The sequence below is a fragment of the Scomber japonicus genome, chromosome 11 (assembly GCF_027409825.1).
Source record: "Scomber japonicus isolate fScoJap1 chromosome 11, fScoJap1.pri, whole genome shotgun sequence".
Taxonomy (NCBI): domain Eukaryota; kingdom Metazoa; phylum Chordata; class Actinopteri; order Scombriformes; family Scombridae; genus Scomber; species Scomber japonicus.
The window spans coordinates 363,049-389,811 of record NC_070588.1 but is presented as its reverse complement, the minus strand read 5'-3'; the positions used below and the strand labels follow the sequence as shown (position 1 = coordinate 389,811).

The window sequence follows — 26,763 nt, the reverse complement described above, 5'->3', positions numbered from 1 at the left end:
GACCCCAAAATGCAGCATTTATAATGACTTACACATTTGGGCCATGATGATTACATGTCTGATGTATTTCCTCACACAGACCGCGCAGTTCCACCATCCTTCAGCAGACCTCTAAAGAAAGTGGATGCAAATATTGGTAGTAATGTTACCTTGGAGTGCAGAGTTGCTGGATCTCAGCCGATGGTTGTTTCTTGGTACAAAGCTGATAAAGAGCTCCACAGTGATGGCAAATATAAGCTTGATTTCAGTGAGAGCAAAGCCTCTGTGACGATAACCAGCCTGGAGCAAAGTGATGGTGGAGTTTATACGTGCCGGGCTTCTAATGATGCCGGGCATAAAGAGACCAGTGGTACCTTATCCATTAAAGGTAGAGGAGTTGACCTTCTTTTCCGGATTAAACAGGAAATTACTAATGATTAGATATTTTTGACAGGCTTTGTACATATTTACTGTTTTTCTTCCCAAATAACTCCAGAGCCTCCAGTCTTCACAGTGAAACCTGAATCACATGACACTTCCCCGGGATCAAATGTTGTCTTAAAATCAGCCTTTTCAGGATCGGCTCCTCTGGTTGTTAAATGGTTCAGAGAGGAGAAAGAGCTTTTCACTGGTGGAAGATGTTTCATAAAGAAAGATGCCTCTTCAAGCTCCTTGGAGCTTCACTCTGTGAAACCCAGTGACTCGGCTAAATACACATGCCAAGTGTCCAATGATGCTGGGAAGGTGGATTGCACTGCCGACCTCTTTGTGAAAGGTGCTGTTTCATTCTCTCTTTTAAAAAGTAAAGAAAAAACTGTGCTGTTTTTTCTTTACTGAAACTCTTGTCTTTACTGTGATTGTTACTGTTAATTTACAGAAGCCCCAACATTTACTATGAAGCTCGAGCCTTCACAGCTGCTGAAAACCGGACAGCCTCTGAAGCTGTCCTGCAAAGTGCACGGCACCCCCGTCATTAGCATCACATGGTTTAAAAACGGAGAGGAAATAAGTTCAGACCACAGACACACAATGTCTTTCGACAGCTCAATAGCGACTCTGGAGGTGGAGGATTGTTGTGTAGAGGATAGTGGAGATTACGTCTGTGTGGCGTCCAGCGAGGCCGGCAGAGACAAGTGCAGCAGCTCAGTTCTGGTGAAAGGTTGGTTCAGTCTCTAACAATCTGAAGACTGTTGGCACAAAGTCTGGTCCACATGGTTCTTCCAAGTAGTTGGGAGAGCTGTAACATGTCTCATCTTAACACATACAGAGACATAAGAGTTGTATTTCTGGTCCAATGGCTCAACTGTTTCATGGTGGATTCTATAATTTCGTCGTGTTTGTATGAAGTTGATAAAAATTGATACGCTGCTGCTTTTTCTTCTTTGTCTGTCCATGTTTATGTTACTGCTCGAGAGTTTGCTTCTCAAAGACATTAAAAATAACCAATCAGAATAAAGTATCAGTAAAGTGTAGGACTATGTGGACCAGACTGGCCTCATGAGACGAGCAATTATCATATAACCTTTAAATATAACACGTATTATCTCTTCCTTATAGAGCCTCCAAAGTTTCTGAGGTCTTTTGAATCAGCTGAGATTGTAAAGGGATCCAACATTATCTTAGAGGGAGCCATTTCAGGCTCTGCTCCATTTGAAATAACTTGCTTCCTCAATGGCAAGCAGATCAGAAACGACAAAAAGCATTTGATCGGTATCGAGAACGACACTGTCACTCTTCAGATCTCAAACTTTGAGAGTGGAGATGATGGGATGTACCAGTGCACTGTTGCAAATGATGTTGGAGAGACATCTTGTTCTTGCCAGATTTCACTGAAAGGTTTGTCAAACACAGAGTGATATACTGACATCTCTCATGTTAGGTTAAATGCAAATACTAGCAAATTATATGCAATTACATTTTGGCAGTTAGTCAACATGGCATTTACTAGCTAAAAGTAAATGTTTGCATATTACTGTAATGTTTCTGTGGATGAGGTTGCTGCACATGGTTTCTTATCTAGACAGCCAGTTAGATTAGGAGATACAGATCTGCAATGTGAACCAGTGTGTGTAAATCCTTCAGTCTGCAGTCTGATCTGTGGTCTTCTCTCACTAGAACCACCAACATTTGTTCAGAGACTAGAGGATATGAGCTGTATGCTGGGCTCTGAGATCTCTATGAAGTGTATGTTGTCTGGGTCGCTTCCCATGACTTTCTCCTGGATCAAGGATGATCACGAGCTCACAGAGAGTGAGCACATAAAGATGTCCTTTGAAACCCAAAGTGCTGTGTTGAATTTGAAAAAAGCTCAATTATCACACAGCGGGAAATATTTCTGTCAGGCACAGAACAAAGCCGGGACTCAGCGATGTGCTGCTGTGCTCATTGTCACAGGTTTGTAGGACGTTTGTTGCTCTCGTCTTAACAGCTGTTGCTTTTGTGTCAAGCTTGATGCTTCATTAACACTGAGTTTTACCAGCTAATGCAGATTTGGATGATTTTCTTATCCCAGAGCCAGCAAATATTTTAGAACATGCAAAGTCCATCAGTGTCACCCAGGGCGACCCGGCCAGGCTGCAATGCAGATTCTCAGGCACCAAACCTGTCAAGTCCAGATGGATGAAGGCGGGAAAGGAGCTAACCTCAGGCCAGAGATACAAAGTAGAACGCACAGACACCAGCTCTGTGCTCAAGATTATTAAAACAGAGAAAAGAGATAGTGGTGAATACACCTTTGAGGTTTCAAATGAGTCTGGGTGCAGTTCCTGTGAGGCAGCAGTTACTGTCTTGGGTCAGTTTAACCTAAATGTTTTTTTAATTCATGAGATTTTCTTTTTAGTTTTGACTCCAACCAACTTAATGCTGTTTCTGCATGTTATATATAATAGATCAGATAATCAAACCAACTTTTACAAGAGAACTGAAGGAGACAGAAGGTATCAAAGGATCTTTCATTGATCTTGAGTGTCTTGTATCTGGCACACTGCCGATGACGATACAGTGGTACAAAGATGACAAAGAGATCCAGACTGATGAGAAACACAAATGCTCGTTCTTTGAAAATGTTGCTTTTCTGGAGATCACTCGTCTGGAGAGTAAAGACGGTGGAAACTATTCCTGCATGGCTACGAACAAAGCAGGATCTGTCCAGTGCTCTGGGAGGTTGTCTGTTAAAGGTTAGGACTGTTGCAGTTTAATACAAAATCACACTGTCAGTGTTGTGCCTGTGATATGATAGAAATATTGGATTTCTTCCACCAACAGAACCTCCATGCATACTTGAAAAGCCTGAATCCATGAATGTTTTGCCTGGCTCAAAGGTTAAGTTAAACGTTTGTGTCTCCGGCACGCCACCAATGACCATCCGATGGTTTAAAAACAAGAAAGAGATTTTATCCAGCGAAGACTGCTCTGTGATCAGAGACAACACCTCGAGCACACTGGAGCTCTTCTTTGCCAAAGTCTTTGATTCTGGAGTCTACATCTGTGAAATTCAGAATGATGTTGGCTCCACTTCATGCCAGGCAACACTCTTTGTAAAAGGTTAATATTGGTGTCTCACCTTTATCAGCTTGATTAACTTGTAGGCATCACTTTCTTAATAACATCTGTGTGCATTGTTTTTTTCAGAGCCCCCCTTTTTCACTGAGAAACCTAAAGGTGTTGCATTAGTGAAAGTAGGAGACAGTCATGTGTTTAAGTGCACGGTTGCTGGTACTCCAGAGATCTCTGTGCATTGGTTCAGAGACGGATCCGAGATTCACCAAAGTGACAAATACAAGATATTGTTTTTCAACTCTGTTGCCAACTTAGAGATTTGTCAAGTTTGTGAAAATGACAGCGGGAAATACTTCTGTGAGGCCCGCAGTGAAGCAGGCACAGAGAGTTGCACTGTTGAGCTAGAAGTTAAAGGTTGGTGTTCCTTTACAAGTTTACATTTTACTAGTACGTCAGATTAGAAATAACATCATTAATATGAATCAAAGGTTATTTCAGTGAATCTGCTTTGTTATTTCAGAGCCTCCTTCGTTTGTTGATTGGATGACGTCTCTTGAGGTTGTTAAAGGTTCTACAGCAGTGTTTGCTTGTCGAGTGGCAGGAAGTGCTCCGTTCAAGGTTGCATGGTTCAAAGATAACAAGCCAGTCAAATCCAGTCAAAAGTATTTCATAGTTGAGAGTGAAAATGTCATCTTGAAAATCCAGGACTGTGAAGTGCAGGATGTTGGTAGTTATCAGTGTGTGGTTTCCAACGAGGTTGGAAGCTGCTCTGACTCTGCAGCTTTATCCATGAAAGGTTGGTTTTACTTATACCTGAACACTACACTGACATTCATCAGGCACACACCTCTGGAAACTTTCTGGTTTTACAATGATGTCTTCTCTTTGTATTAGTCCCTCCGACTTTTATCAAGAAGATAGAAAATGTCTCCACTGTTTGGGGCAATGTCGCAGTCTTTTGCTGCAGCGTGGAAGGTTCTGCGCCTCTTTCTGTACAATGGCAAAAAGATGAGAATTGGATCTCAGAGGATCCAAAGATTGAGAGAAGATTTGAGAACAATATGGCCACTCTCAGAATTCCTGCCTGTGAGGCGAACCATGGCGGGAAATACACTTGCCAGGTGGTAAACGAGGCTGGGCAGGACAAATGCTTTGCCACCCTCACAGTGCAAGGTATCTGCTTCATGCATGATTCTTCGGCTCAGCTTTACAGCTTGTTCTAACAGCAGGCCACTCACCTTTTTTTCTTGGCATTGTAGAACCACCTATGATCAAAGAGAAGCCAGACGTAGTCAAAGTGACTTGTGGAGATCCAGTTAGTCTTGAGTGCAGAGTAACTGGAACTCCTGCAATTGTTGTAAGATGGAGCAAAGATGGCAGAGAGCTCCAGTCAAGTAGAAAATATAATCTTTACTACGAGAACAATGTCAGCAGTCTGAACATTCAGTCCTCTCAACTGGAAGACAGCGGAGAATACCTGCTTGAAGCCACAAACTCTGTTGGAGGCTGTAGTTGTAAAGTCAAGCTGGTTGTTTTAGGTTTGTAAGATATTCTCAGAGCATGTTTTGGTACATTTGTAATTCATAGAATTGCATTTTATTCTGTGTCTGTAATGATCTTTTGATAATGTTTTAAACAGAAGGCATAATTCCTCCAACATTCATGAGGAAACTAACAAATATACAAGCAATTATGGGCTCAGTGGTTACAATGGAGTGCAAAGTGGCTGGTTCTCTTCCAATATCAGTTGAATGGAACAAAGGAAAACAAAAGATCACCAAGAGCTCCAAGTATAAACTCCTGCACATTGAAAACAGTGTCTCGCTGGAGTTGACACTGGCTGAGAGTACTGATACAGGAGAGTATTCCTGTAAAGTTACCAACCAAGCAGGCAGCGATTTGTGTTATGGAGTTCTTACAGCTCAAGGTTAGCATTCAAAAGACAAGTTTTGTTCCTTCAGCTTCAGATTATTATTTATGTATTGTAATAATTTTTCTTTATGGGTTTTAGTGCCACCAACGTTTGTAACTGAGCCTGAGTCTCAGACTGTTGTTCCAAAGTCTACTGTACTCTTCAGGAGTGTCTTTGAGGGAACACCTCCATTTACAGTGAAATGGTTCAAGGATGATGTCGAACACATCACTGGGCTATTGGGTACAATAAGACTGGAGAAATATTCTTCCTCTTTAGAGCTTTACTCAGTCGGGACTCTGCAAAGTGGGATTTATTCTTGCCAAGTTAGCAACGAAGCAGGCACAGTGAAAAGTACCGCAGAGTTGTTGGTGACAGGTTGGACTACTCTTTTTTTCTGTCCACTACCGCCGTCATCACCTGTCAAATAACTCCATCTTTTTTTCTCCATTTTCACAGTTCCTCTTTCCTCATTTCCATTTTCTCCGCCTTACCATCTCTTTTCTTTTCAGCTATATCTACGTTGTCCTCAAAAGTCACCTGTCGACATCTTCCATTCGTCACATTGATGGTCAAGTGTTACTTTACAGTGATGATAGTAACTTGATCTGTTTTTGACTTTGCAGAACCTCCTCAGTTTGTCCTCAAACTGCCTCCGAATACCTTTGTGAAGCAGTGTGAAGGACTCCGTCTCGAGTGCAAGGCCACCAGCGCACGTTCATTGAATATGTGCTGGTACAAAAATGACCAAAAGATAACTGACGGAGGAAACTATAAAACAATGTTTGTTGACTCGACTGCATACCTGCAGCTGCGCAGCTCAAGGTTTGAGGATAACGGAGTCTACACATGTGAGGCACATAATGATGCTGGCAGTGCAAGCTGCAGCACCGTTCTCACGGTTCAAGGTCAGCTATTGAACACATACCTCGGCTATATATTGTTGTTTTGTGGATTTTGTTCCCCTCTGAACTTCAGTAGCATGAAAAAGAAGGAATGTAAAGTCCCAGTCTCTATTATGTCTTGAGTTTGACCTTTTCATCTAAAAACTTCAGCATGGAGTCCAACAACAGCGCTGTCTGTTTCAGTCCAAAATATTAGTGTCGGATTGCATGAACCCGAGTGGTACCTCTTTTTTAGAGAAATGGTTTTCCCTATTTTTGATGAAGTGACTTCCGATATATCCCGACTTCCCTTTTCTGTGTTAATCCGTCTCGATATGATGTGACCTATCCTCTATTGGAGCATGAATATAAGCAAGTGTTTCTCTCACTAATTAGTGTTTTACATTTTCTGACAACATCTGGATGGATTCTTCTGGCATGGACTGAACATGAGCATGACCTCAAACAAGAATTTCCATACTTCAGGACTCCCCATCTGAACTGCTTGCAGTGAAGACTTGCTTGTCTGAGACTCTTGCTTCTGTTGATATATCTTAATATATTTTCCAGAGTCCCCATCCTTTATTAAAACTCCAAACCCAGTGGAGGGTATTATTGGGAAAGATGCCAGCCTGCACTGTGAGATGTATGGCTCTCAACCTTTCCAGGTGAACTGGTACAAAGACAAAAGGCCACTGAAGGAGAGCAGGAAATATAAGATGGTCAGTGAGGGCAGCTCTGCCTCTCTCCACGTAATGAAACTGGAGCAAGAAGATGCTGGTCTTTATGAGTGCAGGGTTTCAAACAATGTAGGAAGTGAGCACTGCCGCGCTGCCATTAGCCTGAAAGGTTAGTACAGAATCAGTGGTTATTTTCTGAAAGATTAGCCTTACTGCTATTACTTCACCTCACCATTGATCTTTCCATCACTATTCAGAACAACCAGCATTTGTCAAGAAACTGGTCGACCAATCTGTGAGAGTCAGTCAACAGCTGAACCTGACAGCAACAGTTAAAGGCTCTGAGCCTCTGACTGTGTCCTGGGTTCAGGACAAAGATCACGTTCTCAGAGACGGTGACAATAGGAAGATCACCTTTGAGAACAGAGTGGTCACCCTTGTAGTGCCCAAGGCTGACTCAACCACAGCTGGCACATACACCTGCCAGCTGAGGAACGACTCTGGAGTTGTGGAGTGTGTCTCCCAAGTGACAGTTCTAGGTTTGTACTACTCCAGACTGTATTACGTTACAGCTAGTGACAGTGTAAGGATTCATTTAGCTTAACACTTTCTTCCACAATTTCCAGAACCTGCTGCTATTGTGGATAGCCCCGAGACTTTGAACGTGAAGTCAGGAGAGAATACATCTCTTGAAGTCACAGTATCTGGGTCGCCAGAGCTTAAAACTAAGTGGTTCAAGGATAACAAAGAGCTCGCTGCTGGTGCCAAGTATCAGATGTCCTTCTCAAAGAAGGTTGCCACCCTGAAGATTCGGTCCGCTGATAAAGCAGACGCTGGAGAATACAAGCTAGAGGTTACAAACCATGTAGGGGTAGCCTCTTGTAAAACTATGCTCTCTGTCTCAGGTTGGTGACCAGTGCATACATGCAAGCTTTCTTATTGTTTTTTTATACTTTCAACAGTTAGCTCAGAAATACTTAATAAAATGCTTCTTTTTTTGACAATAGATAAGTTGATTCCACCAAGTTTCATAAGGAAGCTGAGAGACACTCACCTTGTTATGACTAAACCGGGTGAGATGGAGTGTAAGGTCACCGGCTCTGCTCCTTTAACCATTTCCTGGTTCCACAATGCCCAGGAGATCAAGAGTGGTCCAAACTATGACATTAGCTGCTCTGATAATAACTGCAAGCTGAGACTTCCAGCAGTCACAATGTCAGATTCTGGCAAGTACACATGCAAAGCTGTAAATACTGCAGGAGCCAGCGAGACGAGTGCTTCAATAATGGTGACAGGTCAGTAGATGTGTGAATAAAGTCACAGATAGAAAGGAAGCACAGGATCAGGCCCATTACAGAAAGTTATCTGACAACTCATCTTTTTTATCCGAAACTAGAACCTCCATCTTTTGTGGAAAAACCAGAGACGAAGGAAACATTGCCCGGCCAAAACGTGTCTTTCTCAGCTAGAGTGAAAGGTAGTGCCCCCCTGAAAGTCAAATGGTTCAGGGGAGCCAAGGAAATGCAGCACGGAAGAGGCTGCGAGATCGCCCTGAAGGACGATGTCGCCACTTTGGTGCTTCACAGGGTGGAACAATCCCACGCTGGAGAATACACCTGTCAGATCATTAACGAAGCAGGGAAGGAAAGCTGCCCAGTTTTCCTCTTTGTTAAAGGTTTGTTAGCATGATAGCTTTTCTTTTTTTAGCCACCTGTGCACTTCCAAAGTGAGTTTCATGTTACTGATCATGGAATTACCTCTCTCAGAACCAGTCCACTTTGTGAGGAAGCTGAAGAACATTTCATCTGAAATGGGCAAGCCTCTGAGGCTTGAGGTCACATTCGCTGGAACGCCCATGATAAGTGTGACCTGGAAGAAGGACGGTCAACCCATCTGGGCTTCATATAAGTACAACGTGATTACCGCAGACACCTCCTGCATTCTGGAGGTTCTGAACTCTGACCGGATGGAAGCAGCCGGCAGATACTCTTGTGAAATCAACAACGGAGTCGGAAGTGACGTTTGCGATGCACAAGTGTCTATTCTAGGTATTAAAATGTGCAGTTTACTTTTCCTAGTTTTGTAGTTACATTTGTAATGATTCATCATCATCAATTCATTTTCTCATTTGCTCATCCATTAATCACCATCTGTAGTTTTACTAAATCATCATCATCATCTTTCACTTCAGAACGACCGTACTTTATTGAAAAGATGGAGCCGGTGGAGGTAACTATGGGCGACGCGGTTACCCTGAAATGCTGTATTGCGGGAACTCCTGATATATCTGTAGCTTGGTTTAAAGCTGACGGGAAGCTGCGCACATCCAACACTTGCTCAATGGACTTCACAAATGGCGTTGCCACTTTGAAATTGATCAAAACGACCAAGTTTGATCACGGCGAGTACGTCTGCAAGGCCGAGAACCGGGTCGGTTCAGCCTGCGCCGGCTGTACTGTGACGGTGAAAGGTGATGCTCGTTTCCATACTTATTTCACTATAATTCATTTTTCAGGTTTCAGGTTTTAAAGACAAATTTTGTTAAATGGCAATGGAAGACCTTCATTTCTCCCAAAGCAGTTTCCAACAGTCTGTAGAGTTATAAATGGCACATTATTGGACCCTCTCCCTCTGAGGTCCTGCCAACTCTTGCTCATACTAATTTAGCTCTTTCAATGTTTTTAATAATCTCACATTTCAGCAATAATAGTAACATTGGCTTTGACATAGAGGCATAGAAATGCATGGCAACATAACATTGGGCTCATTTCTAACACCAGCATTGCTTCTCTTAGAACCTGTGCGCTTTATCAAGAAGCTGGAAGACACGACTTTCATAGTTGGTCAACCGCTGAAACTAGTCTGTGCGTACACCGGCACTCAGAGGGTCCACGTCACATGGAAAAAGGACGGCAAGCTGATTTGGGCTTCCTATCAGTATAATGTTAGAACTACAGATTCAACCTGCATTCTGGAGGTCCTCAACAGCGACAGGCCTGATGCAGCTGGAACTTACTCTTGTGAAATTTGCAACGGAGCTGGAACCGACGTCTGCCAAGCTCGTGTCAGCCTAGGTAACGTCACAAACTGCTTTTCATTCATCTACTAACTATAAACAGTGGAGGCTTGTTGTAGTCACATGATCTTTATTGCTTGCTTGCTACATAACTTCATCTACATGCTATTAACCCAAATATTACCACTCTCAGAGCCGGTGCGCTTCGTGAAAAAGCTGGAAGACACGTATTTCAGACTCCGTGAACCTTTGACTCTCAAATGCACGTACGCTGGTAGCCAGAGAGCGTACGTGACCTGGAAGAAAGATGGCAAACCAATCTGGGCATCATACAAGTACAACGTCCAGACAACTGAAGATACCTGCATCTTAGAAGTCCTCAACAGTGACCGAGAAGAGGCCGTTGGAAAATACACATGTGAAATTTCTAACGCTGGAGGAACTGATACCTGCAATGCTAATGTCAGACTAGGTAAACCTCCTTAGTAGCTCACTGCATGAATCAACTGCATCAATTAAAAGTTCATCTGAATCATTTGCACTTCCATACTATATCATATAACAGTTGTTTAGAAGGCTAAATAGCACAGCTTACATTGTCTAACATTAACATTGCGAATTGATTTCTTAGAACCTGTCAGCTTTGTGCTAAAATTGAGAAACACCTTCTATAAAATCGGCCACCCGTTGACGCTGGAGTGCACATTCACCGGCAGCCAGAGGATTTACGTCAGCTGGATGAAGGATGGCAAACCCATCTGGGCGTCATACAAATACAACGTCGTAACTACCAACTTCTCCAGCACCCTGGAAGTTCTCAACAGTGACAGTCAGCAAGCCGTCGGGAAATACTCGTGTGAGATTTCCAATTCAGAGGGCACTGACATCTGCCATGCTCTGGTTAAGATAGGTAACGCCACTAACTACCACCTCATCCCCTACAGAACAATCCTTTCACATTATCATTCATTTGCTTGTTGTAACATAAAAACAATGCAACTAACATCACCACTGCCTCTTGTAGAACCTGTGAGCTTCATAAAGCAGCTGGAAGACACCACGTTCAGGCTTGGACAGCCGCTGTCCTTGTACTGCGCTTACAGTGCCAGCCCCAGAGTCTATGTGAGCTGGACAAAGGATGGAAACCCGATCTGGGCCTCCTACAAATACAACGTCAAGACCACCGATAACGCGTGTGTGTTAGAGGTCCTGAACAGTGATCGGTTAGAAGCAGCCGGGAGATACTCCTGCGAGATTTCTAACTCTGAAAATTCTGCTATCTGCTATGCGCAGGTCAAACTAGGTAAAATATGTTCATAGTTAAGGCTCATTATTTTATTTTATTAACTTCAGGTTCCTTGCATTGCTCTATTCTCTCTATAGTGTCTTATATTCTGTACATTACTGAATAGTCTATAAATATAAACAGAGATAATTTACCTCAGAGTGCTTCGGTAGTGCAGGTCATTCCTCTCTTTCTCTCTCTCCCTGTTTCCTGTCGGACTCTCTGCCACCTACTTTCAAATGAAGCCAAAAATGTCCAAAAAACATAATAAAAAAAAATGTACCTTTTATATTGACTATGAAACTTAAAAACTTGAAACATCAGATTATAAAAATACCATTAGCAACACACGTTCTGTAGTTTAGCTTTTCTTTCACTAATTAGAATCAAATCTGGATTTAACCACCACGGGATCAGGTTGTTGAGAATCATTAAAATGTTGAAATAATGAGCCTTATATGTAGTTTTACTGATCACAGTTATAGGTTACTGTATTTTATCTTTCTCAGCTAACAAATCACATCCTTGCTTCTCCTAGAACCCGTGCGATTTGTGAAAAAGCTGGAAGACAAAACGTTTAGGGTCGGCCAGCCTCTGCGGCTTCAGGTCACGTACACAGGCAGCAAGCATGTGCACGTGAGCTGGACGAAAGATGGCAAACCGATCTGGGCTTCGTATAAGTACAACGTCAAGATCACAGACGGCTCCTGTGTCTTGGAGATTCTCAATAGTGACAAAGAAGAGGCTGCTGGGAAATATTCATGTGAAATATCCAACGCTAGTAGCTCTGCTGTCTGTCACGCTCATGTCCGACTAGGTAACTTCCTCCTAACATTTGCATTCACTGATTTGCTAGCAGCTCAAGCGGCATCACATGACTAACACTAATGTTGCTTCTCCCAGAACCGGTGCGCTTTGTGAAACTGCTAGAAGACACATCTTACCATCTGGGCCATCCATTGAGTCTAACGTGCACGTACACTGGCAGCCAGCTAGTGTACGTGAGTTGGACGAAGGACGGCAAGCCAATCTGGGCTTCGTACAAATACAACGTTAAGAGTACAGATTCCTCCTGTGTTCTGGAAGTCCTCAATAGTGACAGAGAAGAAGCAGCTGGCGTCTATTCTTGTCAAGTTTCTAATGCAGAAAGTTCAGCCATCTGTGACGCTTACGTCTTTTGTAAAACCGCTAAGAAAGGTATAACGACTCACAGCCTCCTCACGACCCACTCACTAGCAAGCCATCATATGCTAATGCACAGCTACAGTGAGCAGAAGTTCATCCTACTCCCAGACTGGTTTCTGAGGGTTTCTTCCATCGGCCATTTGGTTCATATTCAGAACATCTGGCCCAAAGCTGTACCACACTGAGTGGTCGGCAGACGTGTACAGACGTTTGGTTTGTTTTGGTCACACAGAAAACAAAATGTACGTCATGCAGACTCTTACAGCTGTGCGGATGTGGAACAGTCAAAGGTTACCAGGTGATCTGCTGATCCAGTTTGCATCCAGCTACCTGGACTGTTGCCTTGTTTTAAGAAAGATTAATGGAAAAAAGCTTCTAACAGTGAACGTATTCTGGGGATAGGATGGGACTTAATTTAATTAATAATAATTGAATTTCACAATTTAATTATAATTACAGATTCAGTTGTGAATTGTAATACTAATGCTTCATCATGTTGGCATCTAACAACCATCACTGCTTCCTCACAGAACCTGCTCGCTTCATCAGGAAGCTGGAAAACACCACATTCACAGTCGGCGAGCCGCTGACACTTAGAGTCGCGTACACCGGTAGCCAAAGAGTGAGCGTAAGCTGGAAGAAAGATGGGAGGCCAATCTGGGCTTCTTATCAGTACAATGTGATGACCACAGACTGCTGCTGCGTGCTGGAAGTCCTCAACAGTGACAGAGAAGAGGCTCGTGGAAGATACACTTGCGAAATTTCCAACAGCGAAGGCTCTGATATCTGCCATGCTTATGTCCGGCTAGGTAATACTAACCATCAACACAGAGCTTCAAGTGCTTTCATAATTCATTTCATGCATGAACCATTGCTACGTGTAACTACTAATGCCACTCACATAGCTTTTGGCTCTCGCCTGTAGCATTCTTCACATACAGGTAAAGCTCCCTCCATTCACATAGCCTCTTTTTCAACTCCCATGGATTCCTCCGGATACAGCGCAGTCACATAGTCCTTCGTCTTCCGCATGTACAAATCAGTGGTTTCTGTGACTGATTCCAACATTGCTTCTCTCAGAACCCGTGCGATTTGTCAAGAAACTGGAGGATGTCTCCCATGAACTGGGTAAACCTTTGAGGCTCGAGTGCAGCTACGCCGGCAGCCAGCGGGTCAGTGTAACCTGGAAGAAGGATGAGAAGCTGATCTGGGCTTCTTACCAGTACAACGTTAAAACCACAGACTCCTCCTGCGTTCTTGAGGTCCTCAACAGTGACAGACCATCGGCAGCGGGAAAATACACTTGCGAAATTTCCAATGCCGAAGGAACTGACACCTGTCACGCTCATGTTAAAATAGGTAATGAATTAACCCTAACACATTTCCTTCCACCTCCATCATTCCTCACATGTGGTTGTAGCTACTAATGGTAACCATCAGTATGCGTATTGTTTCCTGTGTTCATTGTTAAAAGAAGGAATTTCATATCATCTAAAGAGTCCTGGATTCTGTTGTTGGCGTGTTCAGGGTTGACTGGTCCCGTGTTTGATCGGTTTGGAAAGAAATGGCTCAGAGCTCCCTGAGAGCATGTTCCTGTTGTTCTTAGTTGGGACAGACTCATGTTTGTTTAAAGGAGATTTATAGGCAGGTCATATTTGTTTCATTTGTGTTGTTTATATGTTGTCTGACTAGCTGTGCCTCTCTGTCTCCCTCTAACGCTGTGGTAAAGGCCCGCTGGCCTGGTGAACGATACCGTGATTTGAATTTCAAACCATCACAACATGGCCTGACTGTCTTCCCCTTCTCCCTCACTAACAGAGCGCGCAGTCCCTCCAAACTTCACCAAGAGGCCGTCTGAGACCATGATGGATTCAGTGGGTAAGTTGGTGAAGATAGAGGGTCGGGTTTCTGGCTCCCAGCCACTGAACGTCACCTGGTACAAGGACGACAGCGAAATTCACAGCTCTGACAAATACGACATCAGCTTCAAGAACAACATGGCCATGCTGGGTATCAAAGGCTCCGCCACCTCTGACGGCGGAGTCTACACCTGCGAGGCCTCCAACGAAGCCGGCAAAACTTCATGTCGGGTTTCTCTCACCATCTCAGGTATGAATTCATTGTTTGACAAAATGCGGTTTATGTTTGTGTCTCATCTGTCCCCCAGAAACCCGAGGACAGAATCCATCTGGAGTCTCACATCCAGGTCTAAGTTCACCTCGGTTCAATTGCTCTATCTTAAATGGATCTGTGTCTCTGTAAGCCATCAGGAGCTCAGAGCAGTCACATGCTGCATCTTTAGACAGCCAGCCAATAGATATTGATTATCTAGCATTGTATATTGAAACTTTCATCAGGTCAGTGCATGAATGCTGCTCTGATGAGGCATCTCTTCGTCTTAAAGGCTGATATTTTGAATACAGTGCAGATCCATTAATATTTCCCTTCAAACAAACACTGATGAATTCACACATTCTGGTTTCTGGCCCAGATGTCTTCTGAGTCTTAGTATTTGTGAATTCTTATTTAATAGATGGGTTCATCTCAGATTAGGTGAAATACTGGCCGGATAGGGTTAGGGTGAATCTCTTGGGGTTCAGCTGAAGAGGGTCTGATGCCGCTGCCTTCATGCTGCTTCTTTCCCACCACTCCTTTAGAAACTGCGCTGGCTCCTAAATTTGATGTCCTTCTGCAACCGGTGACCATGAAGGAAGGGGATAAACTGATCCTTAAATGCCACGTTAAAGGCACTATGCCAATGAAGATCAACTGGATGAAGGACAGGAGAGAACTGAAGTCCAGCGGAGACACTAGAATCACCTTTGTGGACGGGACCGCCTGCCTGCAGGTCAACAACATCGCAAAGACTGATGGTGGGGATTATCTCTGCAAGGCCAGCAATGCTACTGGCAGTGACTTCTGCAAGGCCAAGGTCACCGTGAAAGGTAAAGAACCTGATTTATTTATATCATTCTGAACGGCTCATCTGCATCTGCATCATTGTTTTATTCTTGTCTTCTTTTTTCTTACTACAAAACAACATGTGAAACACATTTACTGCTGGGACACTCACCTCCAAGATTTCTTTTCAGACACAGGAGCCAAAGCCGCTCCCACCGAGGCCCCAGCGGCCGCAGTCACAAGGCTGGACAACCTTTACTTCATTGAGGAACCCAAAAATGTTTCTGTCACAGAGAGTAAGTTCACGGTTCTGAAAATCACGGTCTGTACATTTGTACATTTGGTGGAGTTTGAAAGCTGAAGATCGATAAAAGATTAAACGTCACATTAAATCCATTTTGTTTAGAATATGAAGAAGCTCAGATTGTGTTCCCTCCATTAGCAGCATCGCTTAGACTCAAAGAACAACTAATGAAAGAAACACTTACGGCCCCATTTTAACGATTTATAGCGTCACTGCACCAGGCGCCTGGTCCAAGAGGGAAGGACTCATTAATCATAGATGTGTTTTGGGTGTAACATGCGGTAAAGCACTCAGAGTGTCATCTCCCATTCCCTTTGTCACTTTGGTGGATCGCTATTATAACCTTAACCCTTTACAGAGGGAACCGCCACCTTCATCGCCAAGATCGGAGGAGACCCGATCCCCAGTGTGAAGTGGATGAAGGGCAAATGGAGGCAGGTCACGCCCGGCGGTCGCATCACTATTGAGCACAAGGGCCAGAACGCCAAACTGGAGATCAAAGAGGTGACCAAGTCGGACTCTGGTAACTACAGATGTGTTGCCACCAACAAGCACGGAGAGATCGAGAGCAGCGCTGACATGGAGGTCGCCAAAATGGAGGAGGAGGAAGGACTCGGAGACATCAGGACCCGGCTGAAGAAGTAAGAGTCTTTTCTATACAATTGATTTCTTGTCTTTTCTCTTTGAAGGACAGAAAAAGTTGATCTACAAGATTGGTTTTTAGTTTTCTTTAATAAAAGATAATATATTCAGACTGGTGCTGCTGACAAGAAGGAGAGAGGAGAACTAAAGATGTAAAATACATCTGTCTACTTTAATGTAGTGTGATGTAAAAACATGTAATCCTGTGGATGAGGGTTAGGACCACCATGTTTGAAAAGACGAGATTTAAATTCTCCGTTTATGTTTTATTTAATTAAAATAAAGAAAATTGAGCAATGAGTGGTAGCTTCAGAGAGTCTGACTCCGAAGTGCTCGGCAGTGATGTGCATTTGATTTGTGGCAGGACTCCCTCAAAGCAGAAGAGCCCCAAGAAAGATGGAGAAGTGAACATTGTGGAACTTCTCAGAGGCCATGACCCCAAAGACTACGAAAGGATCCTGACAGAGCACAACATCCACGACTACCGCGCCATCCTCCAAGCCATCGAGTTCCTGAAGAGGGAGCGGGAGATGGAGACTGGAAGACCGGTGAGAGAAAACAGCATCACTATGTTTTAATGTGTTTCAGTGTGCAAACAATATATTAGCTTATTAAGTAGTATGATCAACATCTTCTATTACACTGAAAACAAAGTATTTCCTGCCTGTTCAATAAAGGTTAAAGATTGTAATGATTCAAATCCCACTTATATACTTCATTTTGTCTCTTATAATTTGTACCAAACTGCTCAATCCTGTCGGTAACTGGTGGTGACTGGTTGGTCACATTAACCTGAAATTAAACGGCCTGTAAAGTAAAATGTTTCTCAGGTGTCATAACTAACCAAGCAGATCAAGTTCCTGGTGTAGAAATGCTTTAACGGTGTGTGTCCTGCTGCAGGAGGTGGAGCGTGGCGGGCGCGTTGAAGAGGAGGACATGGCCCGATTCATCCAGCAGTTGGAGGGCCGCGTCGGCACAGAGGTAACCAGAAACACCTCAACACTCTGTAGCTGGGTTAGCCCAAACCCTAACCCAGCTACAGAGTGTAGGGTTAGCCCTCACCCAGCACACTGTAGCTGGGTTAGCCCAAACCCTAACCCAGCTACAGAGTGTAGGGTTAGCCCTCACCCAGCACACTGTAGCTGGGTTAGGGTTAGGGTGCTAACCGAGCACGAGGACGTTCTTCAATCTGATAGCAAACCATCCGAACCTTCTATGGATCCAGACAGATACAGCATGTGTGGTCCTGCAGGTTTACTGATCCCAGATTAGTTTTTATTTGTTGTCTGACTTCGTGCACGTCGGGTTTGATGAACAGATTAAAACTGGTTTTGACTCCTCAGCCTGTCTCAGTGAACGAGGACATCTGCGATCAGACGGCTCCTGAGAACCAGACGGCCACCTTCGAGTGCCAGATCAGGATCAACTACCCAGAGATCGCTCTGACCTGGTACAAGGGAACCCAGAAACTGGACAACAGCAGCAAGTACGAGATCAGCAGTGAGGGCGACCGCCACTTCCTGAGAATCAAGAACTGCCAGTCCAAAGATCAGGGCAACTACCGGGTGGTGTGCGGTCCTCACATCTCCAACGCCAAGCTCACCGTCACAGGTAAGACTTTGAGTGTTTGATGTCCGCCGTCTGCTGGACACCTGTCTTTACGTCTTCAGTGTGTCCTCATGTCCCCGCCTTCATTTTATTATCAGCAGCTGGCTACAGGTAAGCAGAGAAACTAACCAAAGTCAAACTGACCTCTTTGAACCTTCGGGTTTTGTGTTTTGTGGGTTTCTGTTTCCTGTTTCTGTTCTGTGTTTCTTTTGAATTGAACTTTGCTCTTACTCCACACCACAAAATCTCCAAATAGGAGTCTTACTGTAGAAATAAAAACATCACATGGACAAAAAAACACCAATGTTATAAACGAACATGAATGTAATATTGTGAAATCAGGAACTCAAAGCTAATTCTGATTATCTGGTTTTAGCCGAACAAATTCAGTTCACTAAACGCATCCGAAGCATCGAGGTCAATGAACGCTCCTCGGCCACCTTCGAGTGCGAGTTGTCCTTCGACAATGCCATTGTCACATGGTACAAAGAGTCATGGGAGCTTAGAGAGAGCCCAAAATATAACTTCAGGACCGAGGGCCGACGGCATTTTATGACCATCTGCAACGTAACCGCAGAGGACGAAGGTTTGTTAAAATAGAAACCGTATTTTCCTCCAGAAAGATTTTTTTAACATCTATACTCGTAGGTTTAAATGATCTCAATCTGCTTTAAATTCTATTTCAGAGTTAAACTTTAGGGCTGCACAACACTGATACACAAAACACATTTTCATTATTTAATCACAGTTAGTGAAGGTTTGGAGCCCGAAGCTGAACTTTATGCAATAACACAACAAACGTCCCCTAAAAATCACTTTTAACAGTTTTATTTTGCAGATGTGCAGCATGGCAACAAACATAAAGAACAAACACTGAAGACTTTAAACATCTGTTCAGTTGTAAATGATGAAAGTTCCTGTCACACCAGAAGTTTAAAAAGCTAAATCAAATCATTTCTGGTGAGATAATGTTGGTTTATCTTTTCAGACTGCAGCAGTTTATTCTCCCATTAGCAGCTAAGAAGCTTCCTAACTGATATTTAGCATCTCGTTAGCTTGTTAGCTCGTTAGCTCGTTAGCTCAGGGTCAGGGTTAGGAGTCGACCCCCAGAGCGCCTCCAGCTGCCTCTTTCTGGTGTGACTGTGATTTTTATTCTACGTTCTCTTTAGTTATTTATTTTATTTCTTAAAGAACTTTTAACGTGTTGTGAACTTGGCTGTGATGTGTTCATCCCGCCAGGCGTTTACTCCGTGATCGCTCGCCTGGAGCCGATGGGAGAAGCTCGAAGCACAGCCGAGCTTTACCTTGCAGGCAAAGGTCTGTACGTCTGTCGGCTGAAGTTACTGAAGTTCGTGTCAGTCAGCAGTTATATTAACGTTTGTACTTTGTGCTTTCACAGAGGTTGGGTTAGGAAAGGTTCCTGAAGGTCAGTCCAACCTCTTATTTAGATTCTTAGTGTCTTAGCAGGACACACCATTAAATGAATTATAACTATCACATGAGAAGTTTTCAGTATTAATTAAAGTTGTATGTAAATCTCTAGACGTCCCCGACTCGTCGGTTCAGGTCCCTGAAACAGCTTCCATGGTTATTTACAGAGGTGAGTCTGAGTCCAAACCGAACCTCGATCCTCTGAACTCAGCCAGACTCTGTTTCTCATTCATCTCTTTTTCCACCAAAAGATTCGTCAGATTTTTATCACTACGAAGAAAGAACCGAAGTTAAAGGTACAAACACGTGAAATAAACTAACTGACTGAATCACTGAGTTTCTGCAATCATCGATGAGAAACAAACCATCATAACATCCTAGAATTAACCATCATCTTCATCATCTTCATCATCATCTTCATCATCTTCCTCATCTTCATCATCTTCATCATCTTTATCTTCATCCTTTATCTTCCATCTTAAATAACTGCGTGATATCTTTAAACTCAGTAAATATTCATCATCATCATCTCTCCTCACAATAACTTCAAAATAATAAATCATCTTCATAATTTAATTATAAATATATTTAAAATGTCACTAAACTGTAACACATGTATAGAAGGGGATTAAAACAATCAGATTATTATATGATCGTAGGTCTAAATGTTGAATTCCTGAAATAATTATTTAAAATTAAAGTTTAATTTAAAATTAAAGTTTGGGATCAAGTTTCAGATTTTTGTTTCTAAACTAAATGAAACAATTTCCTGAAATGTTAAGTTAAATATTTTGAGATGAATCCCAAACTGAACAAACTGAAGTGATTGTTTAATCCTCTTCCACACGAATCCAAATGATTTCATGATATTTGACGACCGATCTGTTTATTCTTTAACGGACCAGCTTTCCAAAGTCTGACAGTTGAAGAAGAGACAGTTTCTGTTCGGTACTCTTCTGTCACAGGTATCAACATTATTCTGTTTTATAAAATCCTTCATTAACACAAACCTCTCTTCTTCTGTCTGTCTGAGTCTGTCCATGTGTCTCTTCATCTCTCTGGTTTAAACTTTAAAGACCTGCCACTGTTTGTGTTTCTAAGTTCACTTTTCTCTTTTACCAGACGAGAAAAAACCTGTTGAAGAAATAATTGAGAGGACTCATGTTGAGAAAAGAGAAGTCCCTGAAGGTATAAACGTTTAAAAAGGCAAATTTAAAGCTTATGGCTGTAACGTAACAAGCCTGCTATCCGCCATGTTGGTCCGTCCATGTGGTTTATTTGGTTTTAACACCTCACACACACTAGCTGCTGCTGCTGTGAAGCTTTAATTCATCCAACTTTAATGTTTGTCTGTTTTCCTCTTTTGGTCCCGTCTGTCTCCTGATTTCATGTTTTACTCTTATCCACGTTTTTACCCTTCTTACCCTTTTTACTCCTCTTTAACCAAACTTACCTCTATTACCTTCTTATTAACCCGACTAGAGCTTTCTGTACAGTAGAAAGTAAAGCTTGACCATCGTAATCTAAATGTGAACTTTCTGGATCTTTCAAGTTCCTGAGGTTCACAGGAGACCAGAGGAGAAGCCTGCAGCTCCGGCTCCAGTCAAAGGTATCTGATCACTTCCTGTCTGTAAATCCTTCTTATGTGTGTATCTTGACTTCTCTTGTTGGAGTCACTTTTCACTTTTTAGACCTTTTCTTGTTTGGTCACTTTGTTTGTTTGTATCTCTTAAAGACCGAATGTGAAATGCTTGATCTTAGCATTTGTTGTGGTCAGAAAACTGAATGAAATTAATTAATATTTTAAAGTACCTGAAGCAAAGAAGCCCGAGCCCAAAGTAGCCGAGCCTGCTCCGTCTCACAAAGAGGAACCTGCAGCTCCAAAAGGTAACGTTAATGATTGTGCATCGGTTATTTTCTCTTTGTTGTCTCGGAGTCTTTATCGGCTCATGTTCTTAATTCTTCACATGAAAAGAAAAATATTTGAGATGAAAGATATTTTAATTACTTGCACTAGATCTCTTCAAATCTTTTAATTTTTCATCTCACATTAGTTCTTGAGAAGCAATGCATGCATTTACAATTTATTTATTTATTTGTCACTTTTTTAAAAACGGTATCATCAGGATCCCGTCCTGAATATTTTTATCACATAAACATTTGAAGCAGGTTTCTTCTTGGTTCCTTGATGTTGTCTGAAGTCTGTTTGCTCTCTGTGCGTTGTGTTCTTCCGTTCGTTAAATCCAGTTCATGTCTGAATGTTTCGTCAGTTTTGTGTTCCTTCTTTTAACCAGAGTTTCTTAAAGCTCTGTAATATTTCTCTGTTAACTTTGAAGAACCGCCAAAATACACCAAACCAGAACCTGAACCAGAGAAAGTGACCGTCTCTGAAAAGGTCACTCCAGAACCTAAGCGGGTTCCTCCGGAGCCTAAAGTGCCTGAGAAAGTGGCACCATCTGAGCCAAAAGTGGCCAAAATTAAGCCTGAACCTGAAAAGCCAAAAGTTGAAGCTGCCAAGAAAAAACCAGAAGCTCCGAAAGGTAAAATAATAAAAGGTTTGAACAGCAGTGCATTTGAACTGCTGTTCAACTAGAAAGACATCGTGCTGGACAGTATGTCTTTCTTATTGTTGTGTTTTGTGCTGTTACTTCTTGATCATTTAAAATTAACATCTCATATATTTGGAGTTGACAGCATAATGTATAACATAGCTTTTGGATACAGCTCTCAATATATGGCTCTAGAAACTAACTGGAGAAATGCATGTCATAGCTGTAATGTCTTCCTGCTCATAGAATAACGTTAGCATAAAAGCAAATGCAGTGGAAACAAACTTAATGAACCAAGTGAAACATTTTCGCTGCTCTCCAAAGTGCCAGCGGTAGCAAAACCAGAGGAAGCCAAAGTTCAGCCAGCCAAGATTACTCCATCAAAGCCTGAAGATGTTTTAACTAAAGGTATTGGAAAGCCTTTTCCCATCTTTGAACTCTTTGATATCTGTTGTCATGTGATTGGTTTTTGGACTTGTCTGTGTTGTGTGTTTAACGTTCTGAGATCACATGTTTAAGCTTCTTTGTGCTAAGCACTCGTTAGAGTGCGCTGTAATGTTGAAGCCTTAGAGGTTACTGAACATATAATATCTTTTAAAGTACCAGAACTACAGAAGCCAAAGGAACCTGAGGTTCAGCCAACGGCAGCCAAGGTTGAAAGTCTTCCAACTAAAGGTATTGATCACTGACCGTAGATTCCTTTAGTTCTCTTAGATTCCTTTTTCGGACTTTTAATAAGATGGCACGCACTCTTTAAGAGTGTCATCTTTAATTCTTTGTGAGCTGTACGCGTTACATGTAGGTTAAACGGTACATGATGTTCTTTTAAGTGCAAGATGTTCTCAGACCAGAGGAACCAGTGATTCAACCGTCTGCACCAAAGGTTACTCCACCCAAGGCTGCTGCTGTTCCAACTACAGGTACTGCAGCGATGCTCATCATAGGTCCTTATTGTGCTGTTCTGTTTCATGTTTGTGTTGTTTCTCATGTTATAAAGCTTTATCAGTTCCTGTCTTTGATGTATGGAAAGTAATATTTCCTGAGTACCGTCTTTGATTATCTTTTAATGTGCTGAGCACTCGTTAGAGTGTGATTTGCACATTTGGGTCTCTCTTTCAAAATATGGTTAGAAATACAATCATCTTATAAATGAATGTTCTTCCAAGTTGTCCCAGAATCAAGACCTTCTGGAGCTGTTACTGAACCAAGAAAACCACATCTGCTGGGTAGTAAAACTGAGCCAGATGCACCAAAGTACGCTCCTGAATCAGAACCACCAGAACCAAAGAAGGTTCGAGAAGAACCAAAGAAAATGGTGGAGGAAACTAAGAAGGTTCCTGAACCACAAAAGAAGGTGCCAGAAGAACCCAAGAAGGCTCAAGAAACACCAAAAATTATTCCAGAAGAACCCAAGAAAACACAGAGGGTTCCTGAACCACCAAAGAAGGTGCCAGAAGAACCCAAAAAGGTAGTGGAAGAAACAAAGAAAACTCCAGAGGCACCAGAGAAGATTCAGGTAGTTCCAAAGAGGGTTCCTGACTCGAAGAAGGCTCCAGAAGAACCAAAGAGGGCTCCAGAAGAACCAAAGAAGGCTCCAGAAGAACCAAAGACGGTTCCAGAAGAACCAAAGAGGGCTCTAGAAGAACCAAAGAAGGCTCCAGAAGAACCAAAGAAGGCACCAGAAACACCAAAGAAGGCTCCAGAAGAACCAAAGAAGGCTCCAGAAACACCAAAGAAGGCTCCAGAAGAACCAAAGAAGGCTCCAGAAACACCAAAGAAGGCTCCAGAAGAACCAAAGAAGGCTCCAGAAACACCAAAGAAGGCTCCAGAAGAACCAAAGAAGGCTCCAGAAACTCCAAAGAAGGCTCCAGAAACACTAATGAAGGCTCCAGAAGAACCAAAGAAGGCTCCAGAAGAACCAAAGAAGGCACCAGAAGAACCAAAGAAGGCTCCAGCAGCATACAAAATGGCCCCACCTGAGCTGGGTCCAGAGACTTCAAAATCAGTAAAAGCGGAACCAGTGCCAGACCGCCGGGCACCAACACCACCACAAGATTCAGAACCAAAACAAATTCTTCAGGCTAAAAAGCCTCAACAACAAGGTAGATACAAATATTATGAATTTGAGCATCTTATAACTAATCCTGACTCATCTTGATCTTTTAACTCTTGATCTTTAATTCTGAGATACCAGAAGCTAATTCTTTGGAGGTTTGTCCTGATGTCTGTGCTTTCATGTTTGTTTAATGTTTGCTGCATCAATTATCAAAACAGTAAAACAGAGGGAGATACCACAGGAAACCACAGCACTAGCTAAACCAAAGCCAGAGCCAAGTGCACCAGTCAAAGGTATGCCTTAACTGACAAGTGTTTCTTAGAGACTTTTAGATATTCAATTTGACTGAATGCATTCATTTACTGTACTGTGCATTTATCACCCAGATGAGGATATTCCTTCTGGGAATGTAGAAATACAATCAAAGCCCAAAGGTACCCCTCAACATAAAGGTAGCAACTCTTAAACACAAATAGTTGTTGTAATATGAGAATCACATCAGAGCACATGTCCAACTAAAGTCTGTGTTTGTCTTTGTCGTTGTTCTTCTCTTGGCCACCGCTCCATGGTGCAAATCTTAAATCTTGGGTGTTATCTTAAAAATTACTCCTGAAGTTCTCCTGAAGACCGAGCTAAAGGAAACAGTAGTGGTTGAAGACAGAAAAAAGTCTTCTCTGAAGAAGAGTCATGAAGAAAAGATCTTTGGACACAGGCAAGAGGAAGTCAGGATAGAAAGAGAAGTTGAACTCTGGGAGTCAAGTACAAGAGAAGAAACCACTTTGAAAAGGGAGGTGAGACAACAGATGGCTGTTGAACAGGAAGATGAGGAAATTCCTACATGGGAAGATAGTGAAGATGAGGAGGCTGAAGATGCTGAGCCACTTGAGGAAACTGAGTCAGTGTACACAGAATATGAGGCTGAAGAACTGGAGGACATTAAACATCTTGATAGAGAAGAGAAAGCTGTGTACCAGAAAGAGTCATCATCTCTCAGGCCTGTCATTCCACTTCTGGAAGAAGCTTCCCGTCTTCCATCAAAGCGAGATATCGCACCTCCACCTGAAACAACTCATCCAACAAAGACAGAGGTTTCTCCTCATGAGACTGGGATCCCACCAAAAGAAGAGGAACCAATCCGCAGGAAAACGTTGCAAGAAAGGAAACTTAAAGAAGCTGACATCCCTTCGACCTCCATGGAACAGATGGATGTTGTTGAAACACAAGTGTCAATATGTGTTCAAGACATTGTTCCATATGAAGACACTTCCAGTCCAGTGGAGGATCTCATAAAACCTGAAATCACTGCTACACATAAAGAAGTCACTGTCCCGCAGAAACCTGCTGTACCTAAAGAAGTCACTGTCCCAAAGAAGCCTGCTGTACCTGAAGAAGTCACTGTCCCAAAGAAGCCTGCTGTACCTAAAGAAGTCACTGTCCCAAAGAAGCCTGCTGTACCTAAAGAAGTCACTGTCCCAAAGAAACCTGCTGTACCTGAAGAAGTCACTGTCCCAAAGAAGCCTGCTGTACCTAAAGAAGTCACTGTCCCAAAGAAACCTGCTATACCTAAAGAAGTCACTGTCCCAAAGAAGCCTGCTGTACCTGAAGAAGTCACTGTCCCAAAGAAGCCTGCTGTACCTGAAGAAGTCACTGTCCCAAAGAAGCCTGCTGTACCTGAAGAAGTCACTGTCCCAAAGAAGCCTGCTGTACCTGAAGAAGTCACTGTCCCAAAGAAGCCTGCTGTACCTAAAGAAGACACTGTCCCAAAGAAGCCTGCTGTACCTAAAGAAGTCACTGTCCCAAAGAAGCCTGCTGTACCTGAAGAAGTCACTGTCCCAAAGAAGCCTGCTGTACCTAAAGAAGTCACTGTCCCAAAGGAACCTGCTGTACCTAAAGAAGACACTCATTTTAAAGAAGCTGCATCTCAAAGGTCCATGTCTCCCCCTCATATGGAAACTGTTTCACCTCCACCTGAACAAGACTTACCTGAAATTCTTACCAGCATTTCAGTTTCTCATCCCATGACAGATATTCTTCCCAAGAAAGAAGCCATACCACCTAAAAAGATCAAGGGTTTAAGGGAAGAAATTAAGAAACCTCCCAAAGCTGCAGGAAAGTCGCCTCCTGAGAACATTGTACCACTGGCGAAACCAACTCCTGTGCTGGAGGAAATGTTTCCTCATGAAGAATCTAAAAAGGACTCATCTCCAATTCCAGCTCCGGTTGCTTTGCCTGAGAAAAGAGTACTGCCAAAGGAAGACACCACTGCTGCACTTTCCGAAGCTGCTGTTCCTCCTAAAGACTTTCCTCCTGGAGAAGTGACTCTACCCAAGAAAAGTTTAACTAAAGAAGAGGTAGCTCCAACTAAAAAATCTCAAGTTACACCACAGAAGAAACCTCTACCCCCTAAAGAAGAAACTATACCTTCCCCTCCTGTACAAACAGAAGTCATTCCTGTTAAGGTTGATTCTTTTGAAGAGGTGAGAACTGTTACAGCTGAACATCCACCATCAACAGAAGATGACAAGAAGGCAAAGAAGGGAACACAGAGGACTGAACAACAAACTCTTCAGAAAGGTATTCTTTTGTATCTAAGCCACTCGTGATCGCCATAAGATCAACTCTTTTAAAAGAGATGTAACATCTCGAATTTATGATACTAACACATCTTCAAACATGACTTCAAATAATAAGAAAATATGGTGAACTGTGTACTAACCTTCTTAAGAGTATGGTAAGTTGTGTTTGTCCATTGTCGTCTGTACTGTGTTAATGTCTAAGGAACCTCTGTTGTTCTGTTAATATCTTCCATTGAGGAGTTATTTGTCTCTTCCAT

At 42.7% G+C, this 26,763-nt stretch overlaps 1 protein-coding gene across 1 annotated transcript in view; it reads left to right on the top strand.

The window, feature by feature from the left end:
* LOC128368282 (titin-like) overlaps positions 1 to 26,763 on the top strand; it is a 170,523-nt gene that overhangs the window by 32,856 nt on the left and 110,904 nt on the right. Inside the window, exons 49-91 of the mRNA XM_053329071.1 lie at positions 80 to 367; positions 476 to 754; positions 857 to 1,138; positions 1,537 to 1,815; positions 2,095 to 2,373; positions 2,492 to 2,770; positions 2,868 to 3,155; positions 3,244 to 3,522; positions 3,610 to 3,891; positions 3,998 to 4,273; positions 4,372 to 4,650; positions 4,737 to 5,015; positions 5,117 to 5,404; positions 5,489 to 5,767; positions 6,016 to 6,297; positions 6,844 to 7,122; positions 7,211 to 7,492; positions 7,580 to 7,858; positions 7,961 to 8,248; positions 8,350 to 8,628; positions 8,720 to 9,001; positions 9,145 to 9,423; positions 9,749 to 10,027; positions 10,073 to 10,441; positions 10,601 to 10,879; positions 10,994 to 11,272; positions 11,793 to 12,071; positions 13,520 to 13,799; positions 14,253 to 14,548; positions 15,097 to 15,384; positions 15,532 to 15,636; positions 16,003 to 16,285; positions 16,651 to 16,832; positions 17,176 to 17,267; positions 17,630 to 17,897; positions 18,271 to 18,480; positions 19,134 to 19,211; positions 19,408 to 19,494; positions 20,448 to 20,513; positions 20,878 to 20,934; positions 21,662 to 21,865; positions 23,050 to 23,976; positions 24,546 to 26,504. Of these exons, the coding sequence (XP_053185046.1) occupies positions 80 to 367; positions 476 to 754; positions 857 to 1,138; positions 1,537 to 1,815; positions 2,095 to 2,373; positions 2,492 to 2,770; positions 2,868 to 3,155; positions 3,244 to 3,522; positions 3,610 to 3,891; positions 3,998 to 4,273; positions 4,372 to 4,650; positions 4,737 to 5,015; positions 5,117 to 5,404; positions 5,489 to 5,767; positions 6,016 to 6,297; positions 6,844 to 7,122; positions 7,211 to 7,492; positions 7,580 to 7,858; positions 7,961 to 8,248; positions 8,350 to 8,628; positions 8,720 to 9,001; positions 9,145 to 9,423; positions 9,749 to 10,027; positions 10,073 to 10,441; positions 10,601 to 10,879; positions 10,994 to 11,272; positions 11,793 to 12,071; positions 13,520 to 13,799; positions 14,253 to 14,548; positions 15,097 to 15,384; positions 15,532 to 15,636; positions 16,003 to 16,285; positions 16,651 to 16,832; positions 17,176 to 17,267; positions 17,630 to 17,897; positions 18,271 to 18,480; positions 19,134 to 19,211; positions 19,408 to 19,494; positions 20,448 to 20,513; positions 20,878 to 20,934; positions 21,662 to 21,865; positions 23,050 to 23,976; positions 24,546 to 26,504 (13,053 nt within the window). The remainder of the gene's footprint in view (positions 1 to 79; positions 368 to 475; positions 755 to 856; positions 1,139 to 1,536; positions 1,816 to 2,094; positions 2,374 to 2,491; positions 2,771 to 2,867; positions 3,156 to 3,243; positions 3,523 to 3,609; positions 3,892 to 3,997; positions 4,274 to 4,371; positions 4,651 to 4,736; positions 5,016 to 5,116; positions 5,405 to 5,488; positions 5,768 to 6,015; positions 6,298 to 6,843; positions 7,123 to 7,210; positions 7,493 to 7,579; positions 7,859 to 7,960; positions 8,249 to 8,349; positions 8,629 to 8,719; positions 9,002 to 9,144; positions 9,424 to 9,748; positions 10,028 to 10,072; positions 10,442 to 10,600; positions 10,880 to 10,993; positions 11,273 to 11,792; positions 12,072 to 13,519; positions 13,800 to 14,252; positions 14,549 to 15,096; positions 15,385 to 15,531; positions 15,637 to 16,002; positions 16,286 to 16,650; positions 16,833 to 17,175; positions 17,268 to 17,629; positions 17,898 to 18,270; positions 18,481 to 19,133; positions 19,212 to 19,407; positions 19,495 to 20,447; positions 20,514 to 20,877; positions 20,935 to 21,661; positions 21,866 to 23,049; positions 23,977 to 24,545; positions 26,505 to 26,763) is intronic.